Source organism: Mus pahari, chromosome 15, assembly GCF_900095145.1.
Source record: "Mus pahari chromosome 15, PAHARI_EIJ_v1.1, whole genome shotgun sequence".
NCBI classification, from domain to species: domain Eukaryota; kingdom Metazoa; phylum Chordata; class Mammalia; order Rodentia; family Muridae; genus Mus; species Mus pahari.
In genome coordinates this window covers 44177653-44203231 of record NC_034604.1, presented here as the reverse complement: position 1 = coordinate 44203231, position 25579 = coordinate 44177653, and the positions used below count along the sequence as shown (strand labels likewise).

General features: G+C 39.1%; 1 protein-coding gene across 2 annotated transcripts in view; it reads left to right on the top strand.

Moving 5' to 3' along the window:
- The window catches only part of Dtwd2 (DTW domain containing 2), a 54021-nt gene extending 36702 nt beyond the window's left edge, over positions 1-17319 (top strand). For both annotated transcript variants that reach the window (XM_021214889.1, XM_021214887.1), the window contains 2 exons: positions 6915-7043; positions 15268-17319. In XM_021214889.1, the coding sequence (XP_021070548.1) occupies positions 6915-7043; positions 15268-15438 (300 nt within the window). In that variant the 3' untranslated portion in view covers positions 15439-17319. The remainder of the gene's footprint in view (positions 1-6914; positions 7044-15267) is intronic.
- Positions 17320-25579: the final 8260 nt, after the last annotated feature.

Here is a 25579-nt window from a genome sequence, read left to right as displayed (position 1 = left end):
GCCAGCCTGGTCTACAAAGTGAGTTCCAGGACAGCCAGAGCTATACAGAGAAACCCTGTCTCGAAAATACCAAAAAAAAAAAAAAAAAAAAAAAAAAGAATATTATTATCTAGAATGAGAACATAGATTAAAATAAAGAGAGAGAGGGAGTGGGTTGGGGTTTTAGCTTAGTGGTAGAGCACTTGCCTAGCAAGCACAAAACCCTGCCTTCAACCCTCAGCTCAGCTCTTGGGAGAGAGAAAAAAGGATGGGGAGAAGAGGGAGAGAGAAGAGAGAGAAGAGAAGGGGGAGGAGGGAGGAGGGAGGAGAGAATGAGCGAATATATATTTAAGATTGGGGCTTGAGAAACTGGAGTGTTTACTGTAGGGGAAGCATACACTGTAAAAGAGACTGTTGGCCTGATGGATAGGAGGGAAACCAGGGAGTCTGGTGTCTTGACAGCAGGGCAGTAGAGCTTCATTACAGTTGAAGAGCAGTTAAAGTGAGGACAGGCTTAGTGCTGTGATAGTTGCTGCAGTACTGCTTTTAGTAAGACAAGTTTTAATGGAGGGCAGAGATGGAAACTAGACAGTCTGGCTTACGGGGCAGTTCGACAGGAGCTAATGGAGAACGCTGATAGGAATAGATTGGAGAGAAAAGGAAAGGAGTAGAAGTTGGTGGAATTGTGAGACAGTGTGTGTGTGTGTGTGGGGGGGGGTTGTTACTTTCTCCAAATAAGATAGGCTCAAGCTTGTTTTTAAGTCGTCATGGAGGATTTAGTTAAAAGAGATCAAAGTAAGAAAAGGAATGTATGATAGTATGTTTCTCAGACAGGATGAATGAGGGTGTTTTGAACACTTTCGGGTCACATGCTTTCATTTGAATATCTACAAGTAGACTTTATCTCTTATTTAACTTTGTTTTTGGTTTTAGCCATTCTAACCGTAGTAGCTTGTGCCTCATTGCGGTATAATTTGCATTTGTGTCCCTTATGATCAGTGATGCCAAACATCTTTTTGAGGTTTGTCATTTGAATTTCTTCAAGTATTTGTCCTTTCCTACTTGGGGGACAGTTTTTATTGTTGAGAAGCATGACTTTAAAATATATACACAAACTATATCCTTGTCAGATTTATGTATTACAAATATTTATTTCAGTTTCCACCTTGTTTTGCATTTATTAATGTTGGTTTTGAAGAACATGTTTTTAACTTTAGTGAAGGCCATTTTGCTCCATTTTTATGGTTTATATTATTACAATGAATTTTTATTAGTACTGAGCTTGATTGTTTTGTGGTTTTGTTTATATAAAATTTGTGGATAATTTGTAAGTGTGTGTGTGTGTGTGTATGTGTGTGTGTGCCTACATGTGTCACTAGGTGTAGTTGAGGTAAGAGGACAACCTGTAAAAGTTGGTTTCTTCCCTTTACCATGTCCTGGGGGCCTGGGGATCAAGCACAAGTTATTGGGCTTGGCAGCAAGTGTCATTTATTACTTAGTAAGCATTTTGTCAGTCTCATTTTACATATTTATTAAGTACTCATGCCTGATTCCATGTATGTAGTAAGTTACAGTCATATCTGAAAGGGCCTACTAATGTGAGATGTTGGTGTTTGTTTTGAATCGGTGACTGTAACTTTAGAGAGTCATATTTTTTTTTTTTTTGGTGATGCATAAGCCTCTAACTGTGTAAAATTCTTGGAGTACATTATTCAGGAATGTTCTGCATATCCACAATGAGAGGAGGCTGTGCATAGCAGTGCATGCACTGTAGACTTCCATGCAACAGCTGTCACAGTTGGCAAGGTCATCCTAGAGAAGTGCTGTATTAAATTGGTCCAGTGGACACAATTAATTCAGAAAAAGGAGCTGTTTGCATGGCAGGCATGCTTGGCATAGTTAGGCAGCTGCTGTGATTATGTACCTCAGTTATGGGGCATGGTGAATAAAGCTGCTTCTGCTTATGAAAAGATGAGGAGTGCACAGTATGAGCAGATGGGAAGAATACTTGACTTTCTAATACCTTGCTATATTACTAGTTATTTTTAAAGAATTGGGATTTTTTTTTTATATAATTTGAGAAATACCCTGAATATAAATGGGAGAAATTTAGATAAGCTAAATCAGAAGGAAGATGACACTAAATTATATTTCATTGCTTTTAGAAGTTACTAATAAACTTCATTGTTGGTTAGAATTGTTATATAAAAATTCATGTAGCCTTTGCATTTCCTAAGTTTATTGCTGTTTGTTATAAAATGCAATACTTTAAGGTATTTCGCTTTTGTGGCCCATATATTTCTCTTTCGGAATATACACAAAACCATCTCTCTCTCTCTCTCTCTCTCTCTCTCTCTCTCTCTCTCACACACACACACACACACACACACACAACACCTTTATGTAGGTACATGTACAAATGAAGTCTATATAAACCATGAAATTTCATGTACTTTTTACTGTCTCTTAGCTACTTTTTGCTATTCTTACTAAGTATGTATGTCCCAAATCAACTTGAAAGTGACTCTTTTAAAATTTATTGAACCAAAAGCAGATAGGTTATATTCTATAATTTATGGAAAAAATTAAAAATTTATCATTTCCATTTTCTAAGGGAGGTAAATTAGACTGAATCTGGGAGGTAAAATTAGACCATTTTATGTCCCATCAGTGTTGTGGCATCTGTTTTAAAGTGATCAATATTTCTGGCCTAGATTGAAGGCAGTGAAGGAATGTTTCTTCTTAGGTTCAAATTCAGATCCAGATGTATTTCAGAAATTCTAAATAGTCAAGAATGAGTGTGTGTTAAGCTTTTGAGATATGAATACTTTGAGGATAGAAAAGGGTATATTTAAATTATCATTAACAAAGTCATGGATCTTGAAGGAGAACCTATAACCATCGCCTCCAAAAACAGCACGATCCCTAACTATACTCCAAATATTTGTCCTTATACTGACAATAAGTGTAGTTTTCACCTGTCATTCAGGAAACTTTTCTTTGCAACAGATGGAGACCATTACAGAAAACCAGAACACAATGCAGAGTTGTGTATCCTACTCTTAATGGATACGTCAGAAATACAACCCAGGGATCATTGCAGTAGCGGGAATGGAAAAATAGTAGGAGTCAGAGGAACAGGGAACTTGCTGAGAGATTGTTTCTTCTAGGAATATTAGAAGTGACACCCATGAAGTTGCACCCAAATGACTGCCTAAACATGACCTGAATAAGGATGGCATCAGTGGACCTGCCAGAGTGGACAGGGATAGGGGAAAGTATCACATGGCCTCAACCCTATACAAAGAACTGCAGGCAACCATGGAATGCTGAGAGTGGGAGAAAGGGAGAGAAAGTCTTCCCCAAGAAAGAACACACCAAACGGTTATCCAATACTAAATGATCATCCTTGAAAACCCACACACAAGAGAACAAGGAAGGTATACATGGGGCAGGGTGAGAAAGAGGAAAGGGGGAAGTATATTATTTCAGAAAGTAAACAATATTAACTTTTTATTAGCATTGTGGCAGTCACTTGTTGCTGAAAGACTTTTCAGACACCATATACCTGGATTAAAAGTTTCCAAGGATACAAAGGGACCTACTTCATACCCAAGTAGAGGGCTATTCTGTGGTTTTTGAGAAGTTTATCAAAGGAAGCAAGACATTTTTGGAACTTAGCAATTAAGAAGGGAATTTTTATAAGTGAGCCTTATAACCACTTGGGACACAACACTCTTCAGTTTCCTATAATGCATCAGCTAGAAACTGAGAATTAGGTATGAAAAACATCTTTGTTTTTTATTTTTAAAAACATATATTCATACATACATACATATATACATATATTCATATTCCTAGTAAATACTTGGTCATTTCCTATTTTCCATACATGTTTAGACCCAAATGAAATTTAAGGTCATTATAATATAATTTTTCTGTGTTTTCTGATATTATATAGGCAGTTGACCTGGACTTTTAGATGGATTGTTCAGAAAACACAATAAAAATGATTGTGTTGGTAGAAAAAAAACTTTAAATGTAGCTTTTAGTTCTTTAATAATATAAGAGCAAGACTTTCTGAACAGAATGCCGATGGCACAGCCATTAAGAACAATAAATGGAACATCACAAAACTAAAAATCTTCTGTATGGTAAAGGACCCCACTGTTCAGACAAAGTGGTAGGCTACGGAATGGGAAGATATTATTCCTTTTGTACCAATTGCACATCTGACATAAGGCTAATCCTCAAAATATAAAAGAACTAAAAAAACTGGACACCAAGAAATTGAGTACAGATCTAAACAGAGAATTCTTAAAAGAGGAAACACAAATGACTGAGAAATGTAAACCAAAACTACTTTGAGATTTCATCTTATACCCATCCAAGTAACCAGAGCAATAAGACAAATGCCAACTCATGCTGGCGAGGATGCGGGGTTAGGGAAACGCTCATCCATTTCTGGTAGGAGTACAAATGTGTATAGCCACTATAAATCAGTGTGGTTGCTTCCTTCAGAAACTAGGAGTTGTCTACCCCAAGATCTAGCCACACTACTTTTGGGTGCATACCCAAAGAGCACTTGATCACACTACAGAGACATCTGCTCAACCATATTCATTGCTGCTCTATTCATTATAGCCAGAAATTAGAAACAGATTAGATACCCATCATGATAAATGGATAGAGAAAATGTGTATTTACACACAGTGGAATATATTCAGGGGTTACAAAGTTAATCATAAAATTTGTGGGCAAATGGTTGGAGCTAGAAAAACCCATTGAGTGAGGTAGCCCACATCCAGAAGGACAAATATGATATGCATTGCTTATATGTTGGTGTTAGCTGTTACATCTTTGATAAGCAAACTATAATCTGCAGAGGTTAGGTGTAGGGCAAGGGACTGGGGAGGGAGGGAAGGATAGATCTCCCTAGGAAGAGGAAATAGAATAATTAATTTTAGATGGATGTGGAGGGTATGCTGGGATGGGAGAATCAGAAAGGAAAGGGGAGCTAAGAAAGAGATGAGGGAGGGACTCTAAGAAGGAACAGCTAAAGCTAAGGGCCATCAGAGAGGCGGTATGGAAACTTAATGCAGTAGAAGCTTCTGGAAGTATATGTATGTATGAAGGTTATCTAAATGAAATAAGCAAATAGCAGGGGAGATGGAACGCCAACTGGACAGCTCTTGTCACCATGAAGTTCCCAGTACAACTTACTGGGAACCAAGCAACTTAGGCTATTGCCAAGGCAATTGGTTGCTCTCCAGTAACTGATGACAGGGCCCTGTTGCTGAAGACAACACCTGTACAATTAATTGAACATGGAGAGCTCACACCTACAGAGTAGTATTCATGGTATTGAAAGGTACTTTGCACACTACCAAAGGAGAAAGGTAAACACCAATCCAGCTACAAAACCTGTGGCGGATTAAAAATAACTTTCTGCAAGATATATTGGTATAATAGTGGCATAATTTCATTTTTTTACATAAAATTTCATTGTATATATGTACCATGTTTCTAAAAGTTTACAGTTTTTATTTTATTTTACATTTAAAATCATTTTTTCATGTTTTCCTTTTATTAAAATAGATTTTTCCTCTTACATACATAATATATACTGATTAGGGTTTCCCTCCCTCTTTTCCTCCTAGTTCCTCCCCATCTTCTCTCCCATCCAGGTCTGTCCCCTTGGTATCTCTCATTAGAAAACAAATAGACTTCTAAGGGATATAACAAAATAAAATAAAACAAAAACTAACGTATTGGAATAGGACAAAACAAACACAAGGAAAAGAGTGAGAAGAGACAAGAAACAGATTTAGATTCAGAGACACACTCATTCACACACTCAGGAATTCCATAAAAACACTAAAATGAAAACCATAATAGGTTTCATTTTATAAAAGAACCTGTAGGGTAAAAAGAAAATATAAAAAAACAAGATTTAAAAACAAGAACAACAACAACAACAGAAAAAACAAAGGCCTTAACACAGTATGAGCCAGCTAACCTCCAAAGATGCCATAGAGTTCATTTTCTGTTGACCATCTACTGGGCAGGCAACCTGCGAGTAGTTTTCTCCCCAGAAGACTCCCTTGGAGAAAATTAAACTTTCATTTACAAATGGTTATCATTTGGAGATAACTTCTGGGTTAATGGTGGAGGCATGTGTCAGCTCCTTTTAGCGCTAGGAACCTAACTGGTTCAGACCCATGCAGATGCTCTGCATGCTACCTCAGTCTGTGAGTTCATGTGTGCGTTATTCATCCTGTAGATTTACAAGGCCTCAGTTCCTTGCTGTCCTCCACCCCACTGGCTCTTACACTCTTCCTGCCTCCCCTTCCACAGGTTCCCTGACCTCCGAGGGGAGGGATTTGTTGGAGACGTGTCCTTTAGGACTGAGTGTTCCAAGGTTTCTCATGCTCTCTGTATATTGTCTGTCTGTGGGCCTCTGTATTTGGCTATAATGATGTTAGTTTTTTGAGGGGGAAATAAGGGGAAGGCAGTGCTCAAGGTTGAGTTGAGGGTTTCCTGCATGCTTAGCAAGGGCCTGACACTGAGCTGTATCCCTAGTCTCATGGTCATTTTTTTCCCCGTTTCAAGCTACTCATTGGGTCATTTGGGCACTTTCCCATGTACCTGTTTGCTATTCTTTTGTGAAATGTGTGCTACTCATTCTGTCCTTACTGGAGGGTATATAGAAATTTGAATGTATTATGGGTAGCCTTCTTTCTCAGACATCTTTTTGTAGCTAGACTCTTCTGCTGTTTATAGTAACAACTAAAGATATGTGCAAAGATACCAATATGCTTAGTATTTCTAAAGTTGCAATCTTAGGAGGAAGGTGAACAGAATTTAAAATACAGATTTCATCATTTTAAATGTAAGATGAAAATGAGATCTTCTTACTTTGCTTTTGGTTTTAGGTGCAGTTAAAAACTAGCGTTTGTAGTCAGTATGTAATTCGGATGCAACCAACAAACAGGTGCCTTTCTACCCTGGAGTGTGCTGCTGTTGCTCTTTCCATCCTGGAGAAAAATGATTGCATACAAGAGGTATGTGGAAGTCATAGATTTTAAAAGTAGGGTTAGATTTTATCGAGAAAATTTAGATATGTATAACTTGTAAATTGTGTAAGCCAAATGGCAAGTGGAGTATATCTGCAGTAGATATTCATGGGCTTTCATAATCTTCTTCCCCTCTGGGATTTTCCTGTGTGGGTTTAGATTCCAGACTGCATTAAGTATTTCCACTAAGCTGTGCAAACAGCATCTTTAATGCGCTAAGTAGCACACATTCAGTAGGTGCTTGGGGCTGGATCTTCCCTTTACTATTCTCTACTTCTTTTAGTAGTTTGTATTCTTTAGTGATCAACTTTTTTCTTTTTAATTAAAAGGACATTCTCCAGCAACATTGCTTGTTTGTATTGATTTTATTTGAGGAGATCTGCTAACAGTCTCTTTACTTTCTAAAACTTGCTTAGAGTATAAAATAGGTACTTATATGGATAGAAATGCCATAGAATATAAAAAGGAGTTAACCTATAATCAGCATTATATTTAATTCCCATGAAATTCTAATGATTATATATATGTGTGTGTGTGTGTATATATAGTAGTCATCAGCAGAGAATAACATTTCAGTGAAATTAGTAATATCTCAACTTTTTGGGACATATTAGAACCTTTGTATTTAAAATAAAAGTATCATAAATAAATAAAATAAATAAAAAATAAGTAAACTATTATTTCTTACTCAGGACAAAAAAAGAGGATGACAGCTGTAAACATATGGAGTTGATAATGCCTCCCCACAGGCACATACATGCATGCCTGTGCATACAGCATTCTTCTTGCCTCTTCTTTCTCTCATTGTAGAGTGCCTTTACTGTTCTGAGACAGTGCCTTACTGATGAATAAAATTTCAGCAGTGAATACAACCTAGTGCAGAGTAGCTGGAAGCCACAGAGACATTAATCTTGAAGAAAACAAACAAAAAAGATCTCCAGGAGCAGACCAGTTGAAGAGTGATGGAGCCAAGGTTGAGTGCTTTGCCCTTCCCGGGCGCTGAGCTATGGAGACTGCAAGTTGGAGGCTGTCTTCTTTTGATGGAAGTTGTGTTTCATACAAGGCTTTCTCTAGATGTGTGCATAGACTGTCTCAGCTAAACAGTTTAATTACCCCATGTAGTCTTTGAGAATAACACAGCAGTCCTTTTTGAATGACCAGGATGTCCCAGCCATGTCCCTTTCTTTGTTGTCATCACCTTCCCCCATCTGTGTTACTTTATTTTCATTTGTTCACTACTTTTTCTTCTTGATGAAACCAGAAACATTCATGGTTAACAAAGAGCTGACATTAATTCCTGCTAAGTTAGCTCTGATAGTTTATAATATGATATCTTAAAAGAAGAATCCTTATCATGACCACACAAGTCTTGGATAACTAGGTCCTAAGAGTAGTATCTGAGAATAAGCAATGGCTAACGTATGTGTGATGGGATGGGACATGTTCCTCCTAATGGATGGATTGAACATAAACTTCAATAATAACAGTGAGGGCCTTGAACCTTTATTCTGTTTACTTCAGCCTTCAGGGATAATCAAATCACAGTGGCCAGGAGTAGAGGAACAGTGTCTCACAATCATACTCATGACTTGGGTAATTCTAATATGATTGGTCATAGAATTAAAGGGAGACACGTGTAATGAAACATCTCAAGTTACTTATTATAGAAAACAGATTTGCTCTCAATTTATAGTATAAGCTCTTTTCTTGGAAAGTAAACCTTAAGGCCAATCTGTCAAAAATTAGTTACAAAAAATAAGTAGCACATTACTTTGTGGAACACAATTACTGTCTTTTACAACAGAGGGTGTATTACTTTCTTCCATGGGAGAAAAGCTATGGTATATTTCTGCTGGAAAACCTTGAGATCATGGAAAACAGCAAAATATGGTATACCTTCATTCCATACACATCAGGCTTCTAAGAATTAACAAACTTGATGTAACACTCTGAGTTTCAGTCTTTAGTTCATACCCATTCTTTATGCTAGAGCAACTTCCAAGCACAGGAAGGAAGTGAGAGACTGTGGGAATGTGCCTTCAGGAAGGAGCATAGTACTGGCTTGAAGTGGGTTGAATTGACTTTCCCACCTATTGAGAGCATGACTCCCTGGGGCAGATGGCGTTATTCCTCTCTGTACTTGGTTTCCCTTTTAAACTTACATAAACATGGTTACATAGCCTGGAATGTAGCTCAGTGAGAGAGAACTTGCCTAATATTTTCAGTCTCCATTACTGGAAAAAAAAATTACCTTACCGTTGAGTGAGATGTATTGTCACTAGCACCTTTGCTTCTCTATGTTCCTCAGATTTGACTGGATCTATAGAAGTTTAAATTACAGCTTGATGAGTTTTATTAGTCTACTACAATATTTACAACGGGGCCTTCAGCTTTTTTTTTTTTTTTTTTTTTTTTTCATTTTAAGGTCTTCTTTTATGTGGGAAGTTTTACCCTACAGAATGTCAAAGAGAGAAGTGAAAAGAGCTTTTAGCTGAATGTAAATTTAAGGTCCTTAGCTCTGTCTAGCATCAGTGATTGCTAAGAATGGCCCCTTGAAAGCTGTGACCACACACATGCAGGCAAAACGATTCACATAACACTCATTTACCCCAAGTAAACACTTAGAAACGAATTTGTTTTATAAATAGGATTTTCTCATGTACTCTCACCCAATCTGGTAATTTTTCTTTATATAGAAGTGCTATCAATTATTGAACATCAAGTAGTGGTTTCAACACTATAATTGTTGGGGTCCAGTATGTCATCTTATTGTTTATTATGATAATAGCTTTATTAGGTGGACCTTATTTACTTATCTTGAAGCACATAACTAGTATGTGATAGTATCATCAATGTAGGCTACAGTAAATTAAAATTGTATAATTTTATGTCTCTTCCCATGCTGCTTGTCCAGTGGGAGTGCTCAGAGAGCCTCTGATCATGCAGTTGCTTAGGGACCCAGTTTTATGGAAAACTACCTCAAAGTCATTCCACTTGAATAAAGAAGAGCTAAGAAACATGGTAAATTCTGCTTCATTTGTAATGAATGCTTCCACCCAAAGATGACATACAACACTTGAGCTCATATTTCATTAATTAAGTCTACTTGATTTATGTTGCTCTAATAAATTACTCTGAACAAAAGCAACATAGAAAGGAAAGTTGATTTTAACTTAAAGATTGCAGTCCATCATGAGGGAAATCAGGACAGAAACTCAAGTAGGAATTTGAAGTGGAAACCATAAAGGAATGCTTTTTTGCTGACTCACACACAGCATCATCTGCCCAAGCCATGGTGTCCCTGCGGGTAGACACCTCTAATATCAGTTAACAAGACAACCCCCGGCTTCAGTTGAGAGGCCCTTTTCAGATGACTCTAGGCTGTGCCAGGTTGACAATTAAAAATTAAATAGGATAATGATCTTGGCTAACTTCTAAAGGGATGAAAAATGGAAACTGATTTTGTTTAACCAAAACAAAAGATGACTTTATTGTTAGTGGCCACCACAGAGATGAAATGGGAATCTGGTTTAGTTCTTTCAATTATTTAAGTAAACTTGATAGAGTCTTATCTTTGGATATCAAAGTTGGAAGTGTTTGGCCATAAAGAACATTAGCATTATTCTATGAAAAGCCTAATAAATGTCAGAAGATGAAGAGACTTTCAGTTGCTTCTGTTTGTAGTCTTATCCATGTTTCCTAGAGACCTATGGTGTTTTATCATCTAATATGTACTTTGGGTTGTCTGTTAAGTCACATACATACATTTCTCTACTTCCTTTCCTGTCTTTCTTATGAAAGAAATAATAGAAACATACCTAATGTGCTTTCTACAATAGTAAAGCATGCACTAATGCTGTGTAGAGATGTCCAAAATATTTGTGTAGTGATTTGAATATGTTTAGTCCCGGGAGTGGCACTGTTAGGAGGTGTGGCCCTGTTGTAGTAGGTGTTGCCTTGTTGGAGGAAGTGTGTCACTGTGGGCATGGGCTTTAAGACCCTCCTCCTAGTGGCCTGGAAGCTAGTCTTCTAGAGGCTAGAACTCTCAGCACCTCCTGCACCATGCATGCCTGGATGCTGCCATGCTTCAGTCTTGATGATAATGGACTGAGAACCTCTGAACTTGTGAGCCAGCCTGAATTAAATGTTGTCCTTATGATAGTTGCCTTGGTCATAGTGTGTGTTCACACCAGAAAAACCCTAAGACATATGTTGGTACCAGGAGTCGGGTATTGCTGTGATAGGCCTGACCATGCTTTTGTTTGGAAGAATGTGGAATTTGGGACTTTGGAAAGCAGTGGAATGCTTTAAGTGAGGTTTAATGGGCTATCCTAGTAGGAATATGGAAGACATTGTTGCTGATTTAAACTGTGTAGATCTGGTCTAAGAGGTTTCAGTAGAGAAGAATTTCAGCATGTGGTCACTGTTTTTGTGGTACTTTGGTGAAGAATGTGGCTGCCTTTTGATATTGTCTGAAGAATCTATCAGAAGCCAAGGTAAAAAGATTTATATTGATTGCATAGACAAAGGAAGTCTCAAAAAAGCCCAGCACAGATTTTGTTCTCCGGTTTAGTCTCATGAAGAGCATTCTGATCAAGCATAGCAAGCCTAAATAGAAAAAATACAAAATGTATGGTTTAAGTATTAAAGGGGCACCAGGAAGTGAAATGGAACCAAGTCCTGTGTTTAAGGAGATAAACAGAAAGAAAGTAGTGATCTCAAGGCAAGATCCCACCCAACTAAGCTTATTGTTTATGTTTGCAAATGAACAAGAAATAGTTATATCATGTTATATGTACTTACCTGGTTATTGTTTACATTTGGACTTTTAATCTGGAATAAACTATAATCTAGAAATGGAGGGCACACTTGTGATCCAGATCTTGAGGCTAGAAGACAGGCCTTTGTTTCAGACCTTGAGGAATAGTGGCCATGAAAAAGTGTAGGTCCAGGCATGGTCCTACATACCTTTAATCCCAGGAGACAAAGATAAGAGGATCCCTGAGTTCAAGGCCAGCCTAGAACAGAGCAAGTTCTAGGTGAAGAAAAGCTTAAGTCTAGGTGTGGTGGTAGATACCTTTAAATCCAGCTTTCAGGAGACAGAACTATGCAGAACTCTGAGTTCAATGTCAGTCTACAGAACAAGTTCCAAGGAAGCCAAGCTTAGGCAGTGCAGGAGTTGGAAAACAGAAAACTGGTAAATAGAATAAGGGGGGGGGGGTATTCCAGCCCCAGCAAAGAGAAGAACTCTGCAGCTTCAGCTATATGACACTGGCAAGAATAGAAGGGCTCTGGGGACAAGTGATGCTGGTTAGCTGGAGTTAAGAAATTAGTGGTGATTAAGAAGAGACCAGCATCAGTGAGGTGAAATCTTCTGGGAAGTGTTTTCTGAGAGGACAAAGAAGTTATGTTCCAGAGATAGCCGAGGTTGTACCTTGTGGTACAGTTGGACTTGGTAATGTGTAAGAGTCACCACGTGGTACTGGTTTTGAAGGCATGAAGGGGTCAGTGAGAGCAGCCGACCGAGGCTTGGTACTGTCTGAGGCCAGGGAAGGCCATTGGTGAAGGTGGAGTTGATGGCTTAAGACTGAAGGGGTCATGCAAAGAAGCTAAGGCTTGGCATCATACAGGGAGCCTGTAAGAGGTTATTGGTGAAGCCTATTTGCAGTGAAAAACTCCATCCAATTAGAGATGCCAGTACTATGGAATGATCACCATAAATAGCAGCAGCAATGGAGTGGAGTCAACCAGAGCCTACAGAGTGAAGAGCTGGAGATCTGACCCAAGTCATTTTGAAAAGCCCAGAAGATCATGTGTGGAACAAGATATTAGATCCCAGATATTGGAACAAGAAGCTGTGAAGTTGAAGGTTGTAGTTGCCTTGGCTACCCCAAGATGTTAGAGATTGAAGAAGACTTTGACATTGGACATGTCCGAGTTTCGAGTTTGCCTAGCTGGTTTTCTGTCTTGCTTTGGTCCAGTATTTTTGACTTTATATGGAATTACAGTTGAGACTGCATGAATCTCAGAAGAGCCTTTGAACTTGGGACTTTTAACATTGTTGAGAGTGCTATAGACTAGGGTAAATTTTGAAATTGGATTAAATGTATTTTGCATTTTGCTATGGATAGGTATGGCCTCCATAAACTCATAGCAAGGCTATGGGGACCAGGGGGTGGAATGTGGTTGGAGGTTAGAATATGCTTGATCCAGGGAGGTGTGGCCTTGTTGGAATAGGTTTTGTCATGTTGTGGGTGTGAGCTTTAAGACCCTCATCCTAGCGACCTGGAAGCCAGTGTTCTCCTAGTAGCCTTCAGATGAAGATGTAGAACTCTAAGCTCCTCCTGCACCATGCCTGCCTGGATGCTGCCATGCTCAGATAATGGACAGAATCTCTGATCCTGTAAGGCAGCCCCAATTAAATGTTGTCCTTATAAGAGTTGCCTTGGTCATAGTGTCTGTTCACAGCAGTAAAAAAACTAAGATAATCTGTGTGTGTGTTTGTTGGTTTGTATCAATAGGACTATGTGATGCCATATAAAAATAGAGGCAGTGGTTAAGTCAGTTTGTTAAAACTTGTTTTATATGTACAACATGCTGAAGTGGGCAGTCTGGAGTTATGAATGTATCTGGAAAGGACATCAAGAACCCAGATTTGGGGGTTGGAGCGATGATTAAGCAGTTAAGAGCACTGCATATTCTCCCAGAGGACCTACCTTTGATCTCCAGCACCCACACAACAGCTCATAACTGTCTTGACCTTCAATCCCAGGAATCCCAGGGGATCTAATTACATCTTTCTGCCCCATGGGTGCATAGATACACATGTAGGCAAAAACATCACACACACAGATAAGCACAAAAGGACACGTTTCTTCTGTCTGTTCATCATCCTTTGTGTTTAGTTTTAATCTTCATGATTACTGCTGACTAATCATGATAGTGGTCCCACCTCTAGCAATCATGTTTGTTTTGTTTTGTTGACAGAAGAGGGCAAAAAAAGTATGCTGCCTAAATGTGTTGGCTTTGAGTGCTTCTAAAAGCCCCATTCCATGTGACTTTTATTTACCTGTCATTACTCATTGTTTTATTAGTAGATGGGCACAGTGCCATCATGAATGCAATTTGGGTTCTGTTAATAAGAATAAAAACAATGGGTATAGAGAAGAAATTAGCAGAGATTGCCGTAGTGTTTTACCCTTCGTTGTAAAGCAAAGCCCTTCTACCATGTATTTTGCATATGTGGGGAGATTTTTTTTTTTTCACACAGATACTTGGAAATTTTTCTATTAATTTATCCCTTCGTAAAAATGATTCTTGCTGGGCAGTGGTGGCACAGGCCTTTAATCCTAGCACTTGGGAGGCAGAGGCAGGTGGATTTCTGAGTTCGATGCCAGCCTGGTCTACAGAGTGAGTTCCAGGGTAACAAGGGCTATACAGAGAAACCCTGTCTCGAAAAACCAAAAAAAAAAAAAAAAAAAGATTTTTTAATGGCTTTTTTCAACCCAAACCTTTGCTGTTGTTACTTAAATGGTTTTGATAAGAAGCCTTACATCCAAAGAATCTGATCCAAAAATGTTTAAAATACTATATAATTTTGCTTTAGCTTTTGGTCATAATATATACAGCATGTGTTCCTGTTGTATGGCAGCCTTCACCACCAGATTAACTTATATGTACATCCAGTTCACATGTTAGTGTTGTATATGCTTGGCTCTGCAGGAATTTGATTTTAGGCAGGGTGTAAAATTGCAGTATTTCAAGTGAGTGACATAACTCTGGACCCCAATATGTCATCCGTGGACCACTGTGAGGAAAACTTAGCTGCCAGCCTGGAATTGTTTGTTTCAGTGAGATATAGTAACTTGTGATTGAAAGTCAACTAATTTGATGTGTCCATCTTCATAGCTAAATGTTTCCTTTAATCGTCTTGTTAACAGATTAAATTATTTTAATGACAAATTTCAATTTTATTTAAATAAATTAGTGTATAAAACTTAATTCAGACTCTGTTGCCTGTATAGAAAATCAATATAAAGCTTTTTATTAGAATCTGTTAATTTAGAAATATGTATGAAATGTTAGAATAGCCATTGCTCTTCACAGTTAAAGAAATAATTAAAAAGGTCACATAAATGTCTGTATTTGAAAGAAAGATGTAGATAGAATGCAAGTTGACAAAATACATTTTTAGTGTCTTTTTTCTCAACAGACTCTGCTTCGCCCTCTTCAAGCTCTGTGTTCTTTCCAGCTTCAGCACGGTGCTCAGATTCGCCTCAGCAAGGAATATCTTCTGAAAAATGGATTGTATCCCAAGCCAATGCCAAAGAACAAACGCAAACTCAGGAAGATGGAGCTATTAATGAACAGTGTTAAAATTTAGCACGTCTCTCCCTGTGGTGCTAGTTTACCTGTTACTGGCTGACAAGACTGTGTTACATCTTCCTCAGTTTAGGCTTTCGTTCTGAAGAAGGAATGTTGGCCCATTCTTGTGCTGAAGGACGAGGTCTGCTCCACAGCGTCTTATGGTTCACTTCCATTGACTTTGAAAAGCAGTTTCACGCTGCCTCTCATTTTTGTTGTTTCTGTTTTTGTTTTGTTTTTTTCAAGATAAGGTTTCTCTGTGTAGCCTGTAGACCAGGCTGGCCTTGAACTCAGAGATCTGGCTGCTTCTGCCTCCCAAGTTCTGGGCTGAAATGCATGCCCCACCTCTATCTAGCTTGTGTATTTACTTTTAAACAAGTGCTTCCAATACTTTTTTTTTTTTTTTTAAGAATCTATTCAAAATATAATTAGTTGAGAGTAAGGAGCTGTTGTTTGTAAAATGAGGAGAATTGTGTCTGGGAACATGTTCCCGGCAGTGTTTATAGATATATAGGTGTAGATCACTGGTGGAATATACCCCGTGAAACTAACATTTCAGCCTAGTGAATGAAATTATAAGTGTGAAGTAAGTGACACAGAGGGCTGTTTATTTCATTAAGTAGTACAAAAGGAACAGGGGAACGTTACTGTTTACAGTTGTACTCGGACTCAGCTAATGCGACTTACATCTTCTATTACCATCTGAATTCCTGTGGAGTCCATTTAATTTTGAAATAACCTCAAATGGGAGATGCTGTGCATAACTTTCAGTTTTTCAGTGTTCACTGAACAAGCTAACTGGTGGTAAGAGGTTTTTGATGAAGTTTCTACATGGAAATGACTGAAGTAAATTATAATAAAGCTATCATTTAAAAAACGTATTTCTATAAGTAGCTCTACTTACATTTTTTTTAAAAAAGAGAAACAACTTTCAATGTGGAAGATATATTTCCTCACCTTATTTGGAGAATATTTACTCATATTTTGTATAGAATAAGAGCAATTTATACATTCTATATTTATAGCCAATTTATAGTTAAACATACACTTTGGCAAGATCAAGATATTTCATTTTGACTGTTGTTCACAATTGCTAAGGTTTCCTGAATCCAAGGTAACAGTGGAAGGGAGAGTCAAGCATTCATTTTAGTAGTGATTTTGAAAAATACCTCTGTGTGTGGCATGAACACACACCAGTTTCTGACTATTTTTATGCTCATTTGTCTGTTATTGGCCAAGATCAGATACTCATTAAGAGCTTAGCTGGTCCCAATTAGAATGCTAACAGATATGTAGCATGTTATGGAAAGATATTAAAATTTAGGTTTGTCTTAAGTTGCTGACTTATATTTGCATTTAAAAATAAGTTGGTCTTTTATAACCTAAATGTCTAGTATCAATTGATTATTTATTGAAAAAGTAGCATAATGTCTAATGGTTTCTTAAGGAATGAGTTAAAAATCATCTCATAATAATTTTTTATGTTGGAAATAAACTTTATAAATCCTTTGAGTGTTATGATTGCTCTTTAAGAACAGTCTGACAAATGATACTATTTATATTTCCAAACATCAATTTGTGTTTACCATTTAGAATAACTTTTATGTTTTAAACATACTGAATACTTAAATGCTTAAAGTTTATTACTTTGGCTATATATTTTTTCTTTTTTTTCTTTTTTTAAAGAAAATGTATCTAGATAGAAGAAAGATGGCAGATTTGAGATACTTGGCACTTTGCTGCATATGTGAATCCAAACAGCATCAGGTACATGGCTACAGGGAGTGGGGAGTGACATGTAAAGTCAGGAGTTCAGCAGCAGACAGATTAGGCAAATCCAGAAAAACAGAAGTTTAGATTTGTTGAAGAAATTGGACCCTAAGGTGGTATGTATTGAAGCTTTAAATATAAAAAAGGAAAGAGTGTTTTACTGAGCTCCACGGGCACTAAAATGGCATTTTTCAAGATGTAGTTTAAAGCTGATATCTGAAATTTGCAGCCTACGTGTGCACAGCAAGCATATAGGGCAGAGGAGCCCACCTCCTCCTCAGTATGCACACCCGTGCTGTGGGATCACCTTATGGTCAAACCTTTTGGTCAAGAAAAGAAGAAGCCTGCATGCTTTTCTCCTCAAGCTCCAAAGGCCTGCTGGCTAAGCGAATGACCACTCTGATAAGCAGTGTAACCTAGGGAGCTGGCTGTGACCTGGAAGTAGGTCAGTGACCCATTAGACCACGTTTTCGAGGAAAGTGGGGGATGATTACATTAGGAAAGGCAGCCTGACTTTGCGAAGCGAGAGATCACTTGTGTGTGGATATGAGCAAGGTAGGAGGGAGTCTGGTGTGGCTAGGGCATGCAGGATGCTGTCAGTGCAGGCACATAATTCTCGTTCTAAATTCTTGAGTTTTCGATAAAGTAATTTAAAATAAACTCAGTGGGAATTGAAAGTTAACTAGGGTTAGAGAGAGAAAACATTAGAGCAGGTAAGCTGGAGACCTTGATAGCTGATGGAGGAGAGAGATGGCAAGGGGAGGAGGTTAGAAAGTTATGTTTCTATACACTGGCCAAGATGAAGTCAACTTCATCCCAGGAATGTAGGGGTAACTCAACAAATGTAAAGCAGTAGGTATAATTCACTATGTAAATAGACTCAAGGACAGCGACCACATAATCATTACATGAAGAAAAAGCCTTCAACAGTACCCTCCAAATCTCATTATGGCACATGTCCTGGAGAATCTGGGGATACAGGGGTCATATTGCAACAGAATGAAGGCTACCTACTAGACAACACAGGATAGCAAGCCCAGTGCCAGGAATGAAAAACTGCCTTTGGAGTTGTTGGCCTGTGAGGTCTCAGATCTCCAGACTTCAACTGCTGTTGCCAGTGCTCTCAGTTACATGCCAGAATTTGATGAAACCCTATTGCCGAAGACTCTGCACACTCGAATCAGAAAATGGAGAAAGTAAGCTGGTACTGACCTGGAAGCTTCATCCTGACTGGCTAGCTTTCACAGTGCCAGAAGATGCTACACAGACTGCATCTGTATAGCATCTGGAGGAGAAAAGTAGTCATCAGTTTCATCTGTCTGTGAACTGTGAGCTATAGTAATACTGGCCTGACAAGATATGCCTACTGGCATAATAGTGGTTGAACATCAATGGAATAGCTAACCACTTTCTGATTGGATTTAAAAATCCATTCCATAAGAGAGAACTCATACCTGTCAACATTATGGAGGTCAATAATCTGTGGCTAGCAAAGCCCTAGGGTAGAACCTACTAAAGACTTACCATTATATCCATAGGTTAGTGTAGCTCTTAAATGTTATCAGAAAAACTACATTTCCCAGTAGATCATGATTAAAAGAAAACCATCACTGATCAAGGTACAAGAGAATACAAGACTGCAGAATGTTCACCCCTAAATGACACATTTGTATCACACACCCTCCATCCAAGGCTTCATTCAAGAGTTCATTGCAGAAGATGGGGCAGAAAAGTTGTAAGAGTCAGAGATAATGGATGACAATGTTTTTCAGATACAGCATGGCTTTTCAACATAGGAACTTGCAGTATACATAAGGCTTGTGAAAGTTGAAGCCAGACCAAATCATAGCATAGAGAGGGGAGATGAGCAGGAAGTCTCACCCCTAACTGAAGACCTCTTAGCAATTGGTAGTTTCTAGGAGATGTACATTCAATTGTCTTTGTGTGGCTCTTGGCAAGTCAGTCATACTCCAGTGCGTGACCATGCATTCAAGAGTATATGGGCAGCATAAGTTGGACTCAATGGATTTTTTTTTTTAATTACAAAGTATTAAGTAAGTTGGAGGAGTTGAGGGAGGGAAGTTAATATGGTGAAAATTCATTGCATAAAATTATTAAAGAACTGATAAGTAAGGAAAAGCAATCAGATGAGCATGTTGCTACATAGCTATAATCCTAGCACTGGTGAGGGGAGGAAGAGGTAAGATGATCCTGGTGGCATGTTGGCTAGATAGTCTAGCAGAATTGAGACTCTACCTAAAGAAAGTCCAGTAATCCAGAAAGCTAAAAATGCACAAGCAAGAAGAGAGCAACACAATATTTGAATGAAGCAGAAAAGATTTACACGTGTCAGCTTATTTTCCTCAATAATGGTAAACGAATGGTTTTCAATGTCCAACTCAAAGATAAAGTTAGGGTTATGAAAACAATATCCAACTGGTTTTCAAGAAGGCAGAGGATGGGGGAGAAGTGGAGTGTGGAGTGATAGCAATCAAAACTAATGGTGTAGAGCTAAGATGAAAGGATGGACTATCCAGAGACTACCCCATTCGGGAGTCCATCCCATCATCAGCCACCAAACCTAGATACTAATGCTTATGCCAGCAAGATTCTGCTGAAGGGACCCTGATATTGCGGACTCTTGTGAGGCTATGCCAGTGCCTGGCAAACACAGAAGTGGATGCTCACAGTCATCTATTGGATGGAACACAGGGTCCCCAATGGAGGGGCTAGAGAAAGTACCCAAGGACCTGAAGGAGGCTGCAACCCTGTAGGTGGAACAATATGAACTAACCATTACCCCCTGAGCTCGAGTCTCTAGCTGCATATGTAGCAGAAGATGGCCTAATCGGCCATCACTGGGAAGAGAGGCCCCTTGGTCTTGCAAACTTTATATGACCCAGCACAAGGGAAAGTAGTGGGAGTGGGTGGGTAGGGGATCAGGGGTGGGGGTGGGGTATAGGGAACTTTCGGGATAGCATTTGAAATGTAAATAAAGAAAATAAAGAAAAAAAAAAGGTTCTGGAAATAGGTAAGTCGCAAAAGGCTGTGATGAGGAATAAAACACTCTGTGATGTTAGAAAAAAAAAACTAATGGTGTATTATTTTTTAAAGTCATAAGGAAACCAGATAGTAGGTAAGCTAACTAAAACCTCACAGCAGAGAGGTGGCTCTCTGGGCTACCATGCTTTCATAGGTAGACTCAGGTGATGTCGCCTCCCAGGCACTGTGGACAGATGACTATTCTTTGTACCCTTTTACTACCCAAGTTGAGTCTTAATGTGAGCTCTTCACGTGCCGCTGCCTAGCCCTCCCCATCTCCACTACTGCCTTCATAAGTGCCTTTCTCCTTCAAGCAGTGTCAAGTGAATTCCCACCTTCCTGGAAATCCTAGTCAATTGCCCAGAATAGTTCACTCTGTAATAATAGGTTCCTGTTAGTGACTTCTCAATAAGTGTGTTGTAGTTTTCCTCTTACCCAGCTAGCTCCCAAATAATTGAGACTGGACTACTATACTTATTTATCAAGTTGTAAGGGCACAATAACTGAGCAGTTATTACTCTATTTTAATTATCTGTGCTAATCTGGCTACCTCCCAGCCAAAATCCCTGAGATACTTGGCATTTTATGGTTTTTTTCTGCTCCGGGTATTTTTCTAATGCTCTCTCCCCAACCTCTCTGTGTGGCTGAATTCCCTATTTCCTCTCTCTCCCTGCCCCTCCTCTGGCTGGCAAGAAGTCCAGCCCTATTCTTTCCCCTGCACAGTCATTGGCTGTTAAGCTCTCTTTATTAACACATCATGGAACAGTTGGGGAGCTGGTGTTTATGCATGATTGAGGCAGGAGATTCTTTGAATAAGGATTGCAACCAGATTATAGGGGCACAGAAATCAGCATTTGAATAATTTATGCAGTGCCCAGTAACATTGTGCTTACAGGTTCCATTCTAAGATGATACCCAATCGTAGCCCTCTGAAATATGGGAAATAATAAAATAAAAGAATCATCTCTTCACTGTTGACCCAGTCACTGAGTTACGGCCTATGAGAATCATGGACTTGTTCCATGTTCAGGACTGGCAGTGTTTATATATGCTTGAAGGTGGAGGTGAGGGACCAGTGAAGTCAGGGACTTCCTATTTCCTTTGATTGTTTACTTCTTGAGCTTAATGAGCTAAAGCCTGTTGTTTCACCTCTCTAAACATTCTGTGCCTTAACATCTTTTCCTCCAAGAAGAAAGGTATTAATCTTAGGGGAAACAGTGGCATAGGAGAGAGAACTCAGTGGTTAAGAGGGCTGGCTGCTCTTCTAGAGGACCCAGGTTCCGTTCCCCTTATCTATATAGGTAACCCTCAACCATTTTTAACTCCAGTCTCAGAAGAGCTACTGCTCTTTCGGGTCCCTGTGGGCATTGCACATTGCCTATACATAATGCACACACACAAGTGCAGGCAAACACCTAAATACATGGAATCACATCTTCAAGGTATAAACACCACAAAGCATGGTGTAACTCTCTCTGAAGATGTCCTCTTGACATTCCCAGTACTGTGCTGTTGGGGTCTCTCACCTCCACTAACCACTCTCCCTCTAAACATTGTATTGCGCCCCCTGCAGACGCGCTAAGAGTTGCTCCCTGGAATAAAGCGTCCTCAGACCGCCCTACGTCGTCATCATCACCGCCCACTGTTGCCGCCCACTGTCGTTGCCCGGACCAACCACTGACGTAGTCACCGACCACTCATTTGGACCCGCCTTCCAGACACAGCTCCGTTCATGATCAGACGGCGCGCCATTGAGAGAGAGACAGAGAGACAATGGGACACGCAGGAGAGGGTTGGGTTCTCCCATGTCCAATTAATAAATAATGTTTCTTCCTTGCAGCTCATTCTATATTAGGATGTTTAGCCCTTCAGTACGAACCCAGTCCAAGGTGTTTTCTGCCCATGCAGATACGGCGCCAGTGGCGTGACGCAGAAATACACACTGTGCTTCACTGATCTCTAAGGTCAGTGCTTCTAACCCTATGGGTTGCAGCTCTTCGGTGGTTGAATGACCCTTTCACAGGGGTTGCCTAAGACCATCAAACAGATATCTACATTATGACTGATAACAGCAACATTACAGTTATGGAGTAGCCATGAAAACACTTATGGTTGGGGTCACCACAACATGAGGAACTGTATTAAAGAGTTGTAGCCTCAGGAAGGTTGAGAATCATGTCCTAGGTGATTTTCAGTCCAATTTGACAATTGAGATTAGAACCATACCCAGCTACTTTGCATCATATAAGTGATTCAATCAAAGGACAGAACTTGTCAGATTGGATTAAAAACTGAGTTTCAGCTGTGTACGGTTTAGAGCGGGCACTAGAAATACAGAAAAAGAAGTTGAAAGTAAAAGAGATGGTAAAGATACTATATAATCCAAAAGAAAATTGGTAGATAGGTGCTAATCTCACACAAAATAGACTTCAAAGATTATCAAGCCTAAAGAGGATCATTTCAATAAGCAATGTTTCTAAACAGGTTAAACAAAATTTGTTATAACCAAGGGAAAATATAAAACTTTACCTTGTTGGTGGAGTTTGTTTCTACTTTCCTCCTTTAGCAGTTGGTAAAACAATTAGTAAGGCTGTAGTTGTTCTGAACACCGTGGTTCATCACTTTGACATAATTAGCTTTGTGGCACATTGTCCTGCAAAACTCATAGTATGCAGGTACTGAAGTCGACACGGAACAGTAAGGTAGACCATCTCCAAGTCTAATAGAATTCTTGATAAACAATAAAGGATCGAAAGCCTATAGAATATATTAGTTCCATTCATATTTAATTAGAAATCATTATTCACAGGCAGCACACTTCAAATAATTTCAGGGTCAGTATAATCACAAGGAAAACAGTAAGTATTTTCAAATAAGCCGTAATGAAAATTTATGAGATTTGGTTAATGCAAGCCTCCAAGGGAAGTTTGTAGCTTTACATTTTCATATTAGGAAAAGTATTAAAGAAATAATATGATTTTTGCATGGTGATTATAGTAATATTGGGGTGAGACCCTTCAACACATACTTGGTGTTATAGCTCCATCCTTGTGGGTGGGATGGGTATCATTATTGAAAGGCCACTTTACCTCCTTAGCCCTTACTCCTTCATCTTCCACTGCAGGATGATGGAAAAAGAAGACTCTTCCTAGATACCACTCCACTGATGGTGGATTTTCTAGTTTTTATCTGTGAAGGAAGAAGCATGTGAGTTATTAAACAAATTACTGTACCTATGGTATTCTGTTCTCACAATATGCAAAGCAAGAGGGCATGTTCTGTACCTGACCTTGTATTAGGTTCTAGTCACATCAGATGAGTACTAGTGTTATGGAAAAGGGATTAATTATAACAGGTGGATCTTACAGAATTAAGAATGGAATTGAAAACATGAAGGCTCAAATATGGGAATAGAGGATCAGAAAGGGACTTAGTTACCCTTAGTCTGTTTGAATTCCTGGCCAGCCACATAGGTTAAAAAAACCTCATACCACCCGGGTAAGACTATGATGAGAATCCCCTTAGGCAGCATGGTGTCTGAGTGGCACTGTCTGTGAGTTCTCCATCAGCCATCCGTAGTGGCCGGGAGCAGCTGCTGATCAAGTAGGCTAGAGTACAGGAAGAGTGGGGAGTGAGTGGAAATTAGAGGCTGCTAGGCTGCACTCAAGTCCCTGAATGCCTCATCTGACCCTTAGGGAGTGAAGGATATGACTTTTTCCCTCCCCCTTTCAGCTTTCAGGGTCCCCTGTAGGCCAACCCTAACAAGGATCTAACAAGAGACAGATTTTGGAGAAGTACCTTCCAGTTTTATCAAGTCAGCACTATAGTAGCCATTACACTTCCTCTCATAAATACACATCCTATACATGTATCTTTTAACCAAATGTAACTTTCTGTTAAGGGTATCAATAAAAGCATGCTTCTACCCACTGTAATGCCAATATGTGTAAAACAACTGAAAATGTGTTAACTCCTCCTTGCAGAAGTATATACACTATACCGCATCAATTTATCTATCTTTGTATGATGTTTATTTCTCTTTCAGCCAGGTTCCTTGGTTAACTTTAATCTTCTGTAACGTAAATACTGAAGTTAAGAGTATTTAATAAATCACTGTGAGGGTAGCTTCCATTTGGTAAAAACAGAAGAGGAGGAAAACTGAAAACTTACATCAAACTAATGTAATTATTACAGTTATTCTTTCTATAGAACTCACCTTTGTAACTGAGCGTACACCTTTATTTATGTCCCCCTCCTAAACATTCAACATTTTGTGTGCCTTCAGCAAGCACTCAGCTATTCATGTTTTTCCCCCCATGGTGAGATAACCTTAACTTAAATTCTTGAGCTGGATCCCAGCTTGGGGAGGTGATAGGAGAAGAAGAGTAATGCCCATAAATTGTGTCACCTCGTCTACTCAGTGATTGACATCTCTCTGCACCCAGGTTGCTTTTGGTGATAATTCACAGAGCTTCACACTTAGTTATGAACTGCTTCCTAACAAAACACCCCCAGAGCAACCACCATTTACTTGCTCATATTTTAACCCATGACTCCAGCGGACTGACTTATCTTGGGTTCTTGTAGTCTCCCATCAGCCTTTCTCATGGGCCCATGAGAAATAAAAGAAGCACTAAGGGATACCACCGCTCATGTTAGTTCTTGAAGCTCTCATTTGTGCTGGGCAAACCACTTTCCCTTGATGGTCAGGATTAGTTTAGTCAGCATTGTAGCCCTCTTATCTGCCTGTTGTTTTCCTGGCCTGAGGACCCAATATAGTTGGGTAGAAATCTCAGCTTCCAGTTTAATGGACCACTGTTGTATCCCTTGGTGGATGCCTTCTTGGCTTGGAAACAAAGAAATCTCTGTATCTGCTGTTTCTAGGGCCACTAGGACAGGAAACGGAAATTTTGCTTATTGACAAGACTTAAAGAAGGAGTGATTCCTATTTTTGTTTTCTGATTACTGGAGTTAGGACTCCTCTAAGCACAGGAGGTGTGTCACCATAAATTACTGCTCATTCAGAATGTATTCTACATCCTGGAGGGTGTGATTATCTCAGCCCTCCCTCTAGTTACCTCACAGTATGCCAAAATGAGGTTTCAAATGTTCAACATTTTATCAGGCCAGACGCTTCAGAGTGATGGGAAAACGTAGCCCTAGTGCATTAATTCCACGTGTATAAGAGCCTGCTTCCAGCCTTCATTGGCTTAAAATGGGTTAATTAGTCCTAAATGATGATGATGTATAGTAGTGAATTGAGATTTCTCCAAGTCCTTGGATTTTAGTGTTGATAGAAGCTCTTCCAGCAGGACAGACAAATCTGTGTCTGTAGTAAATGCTTACAC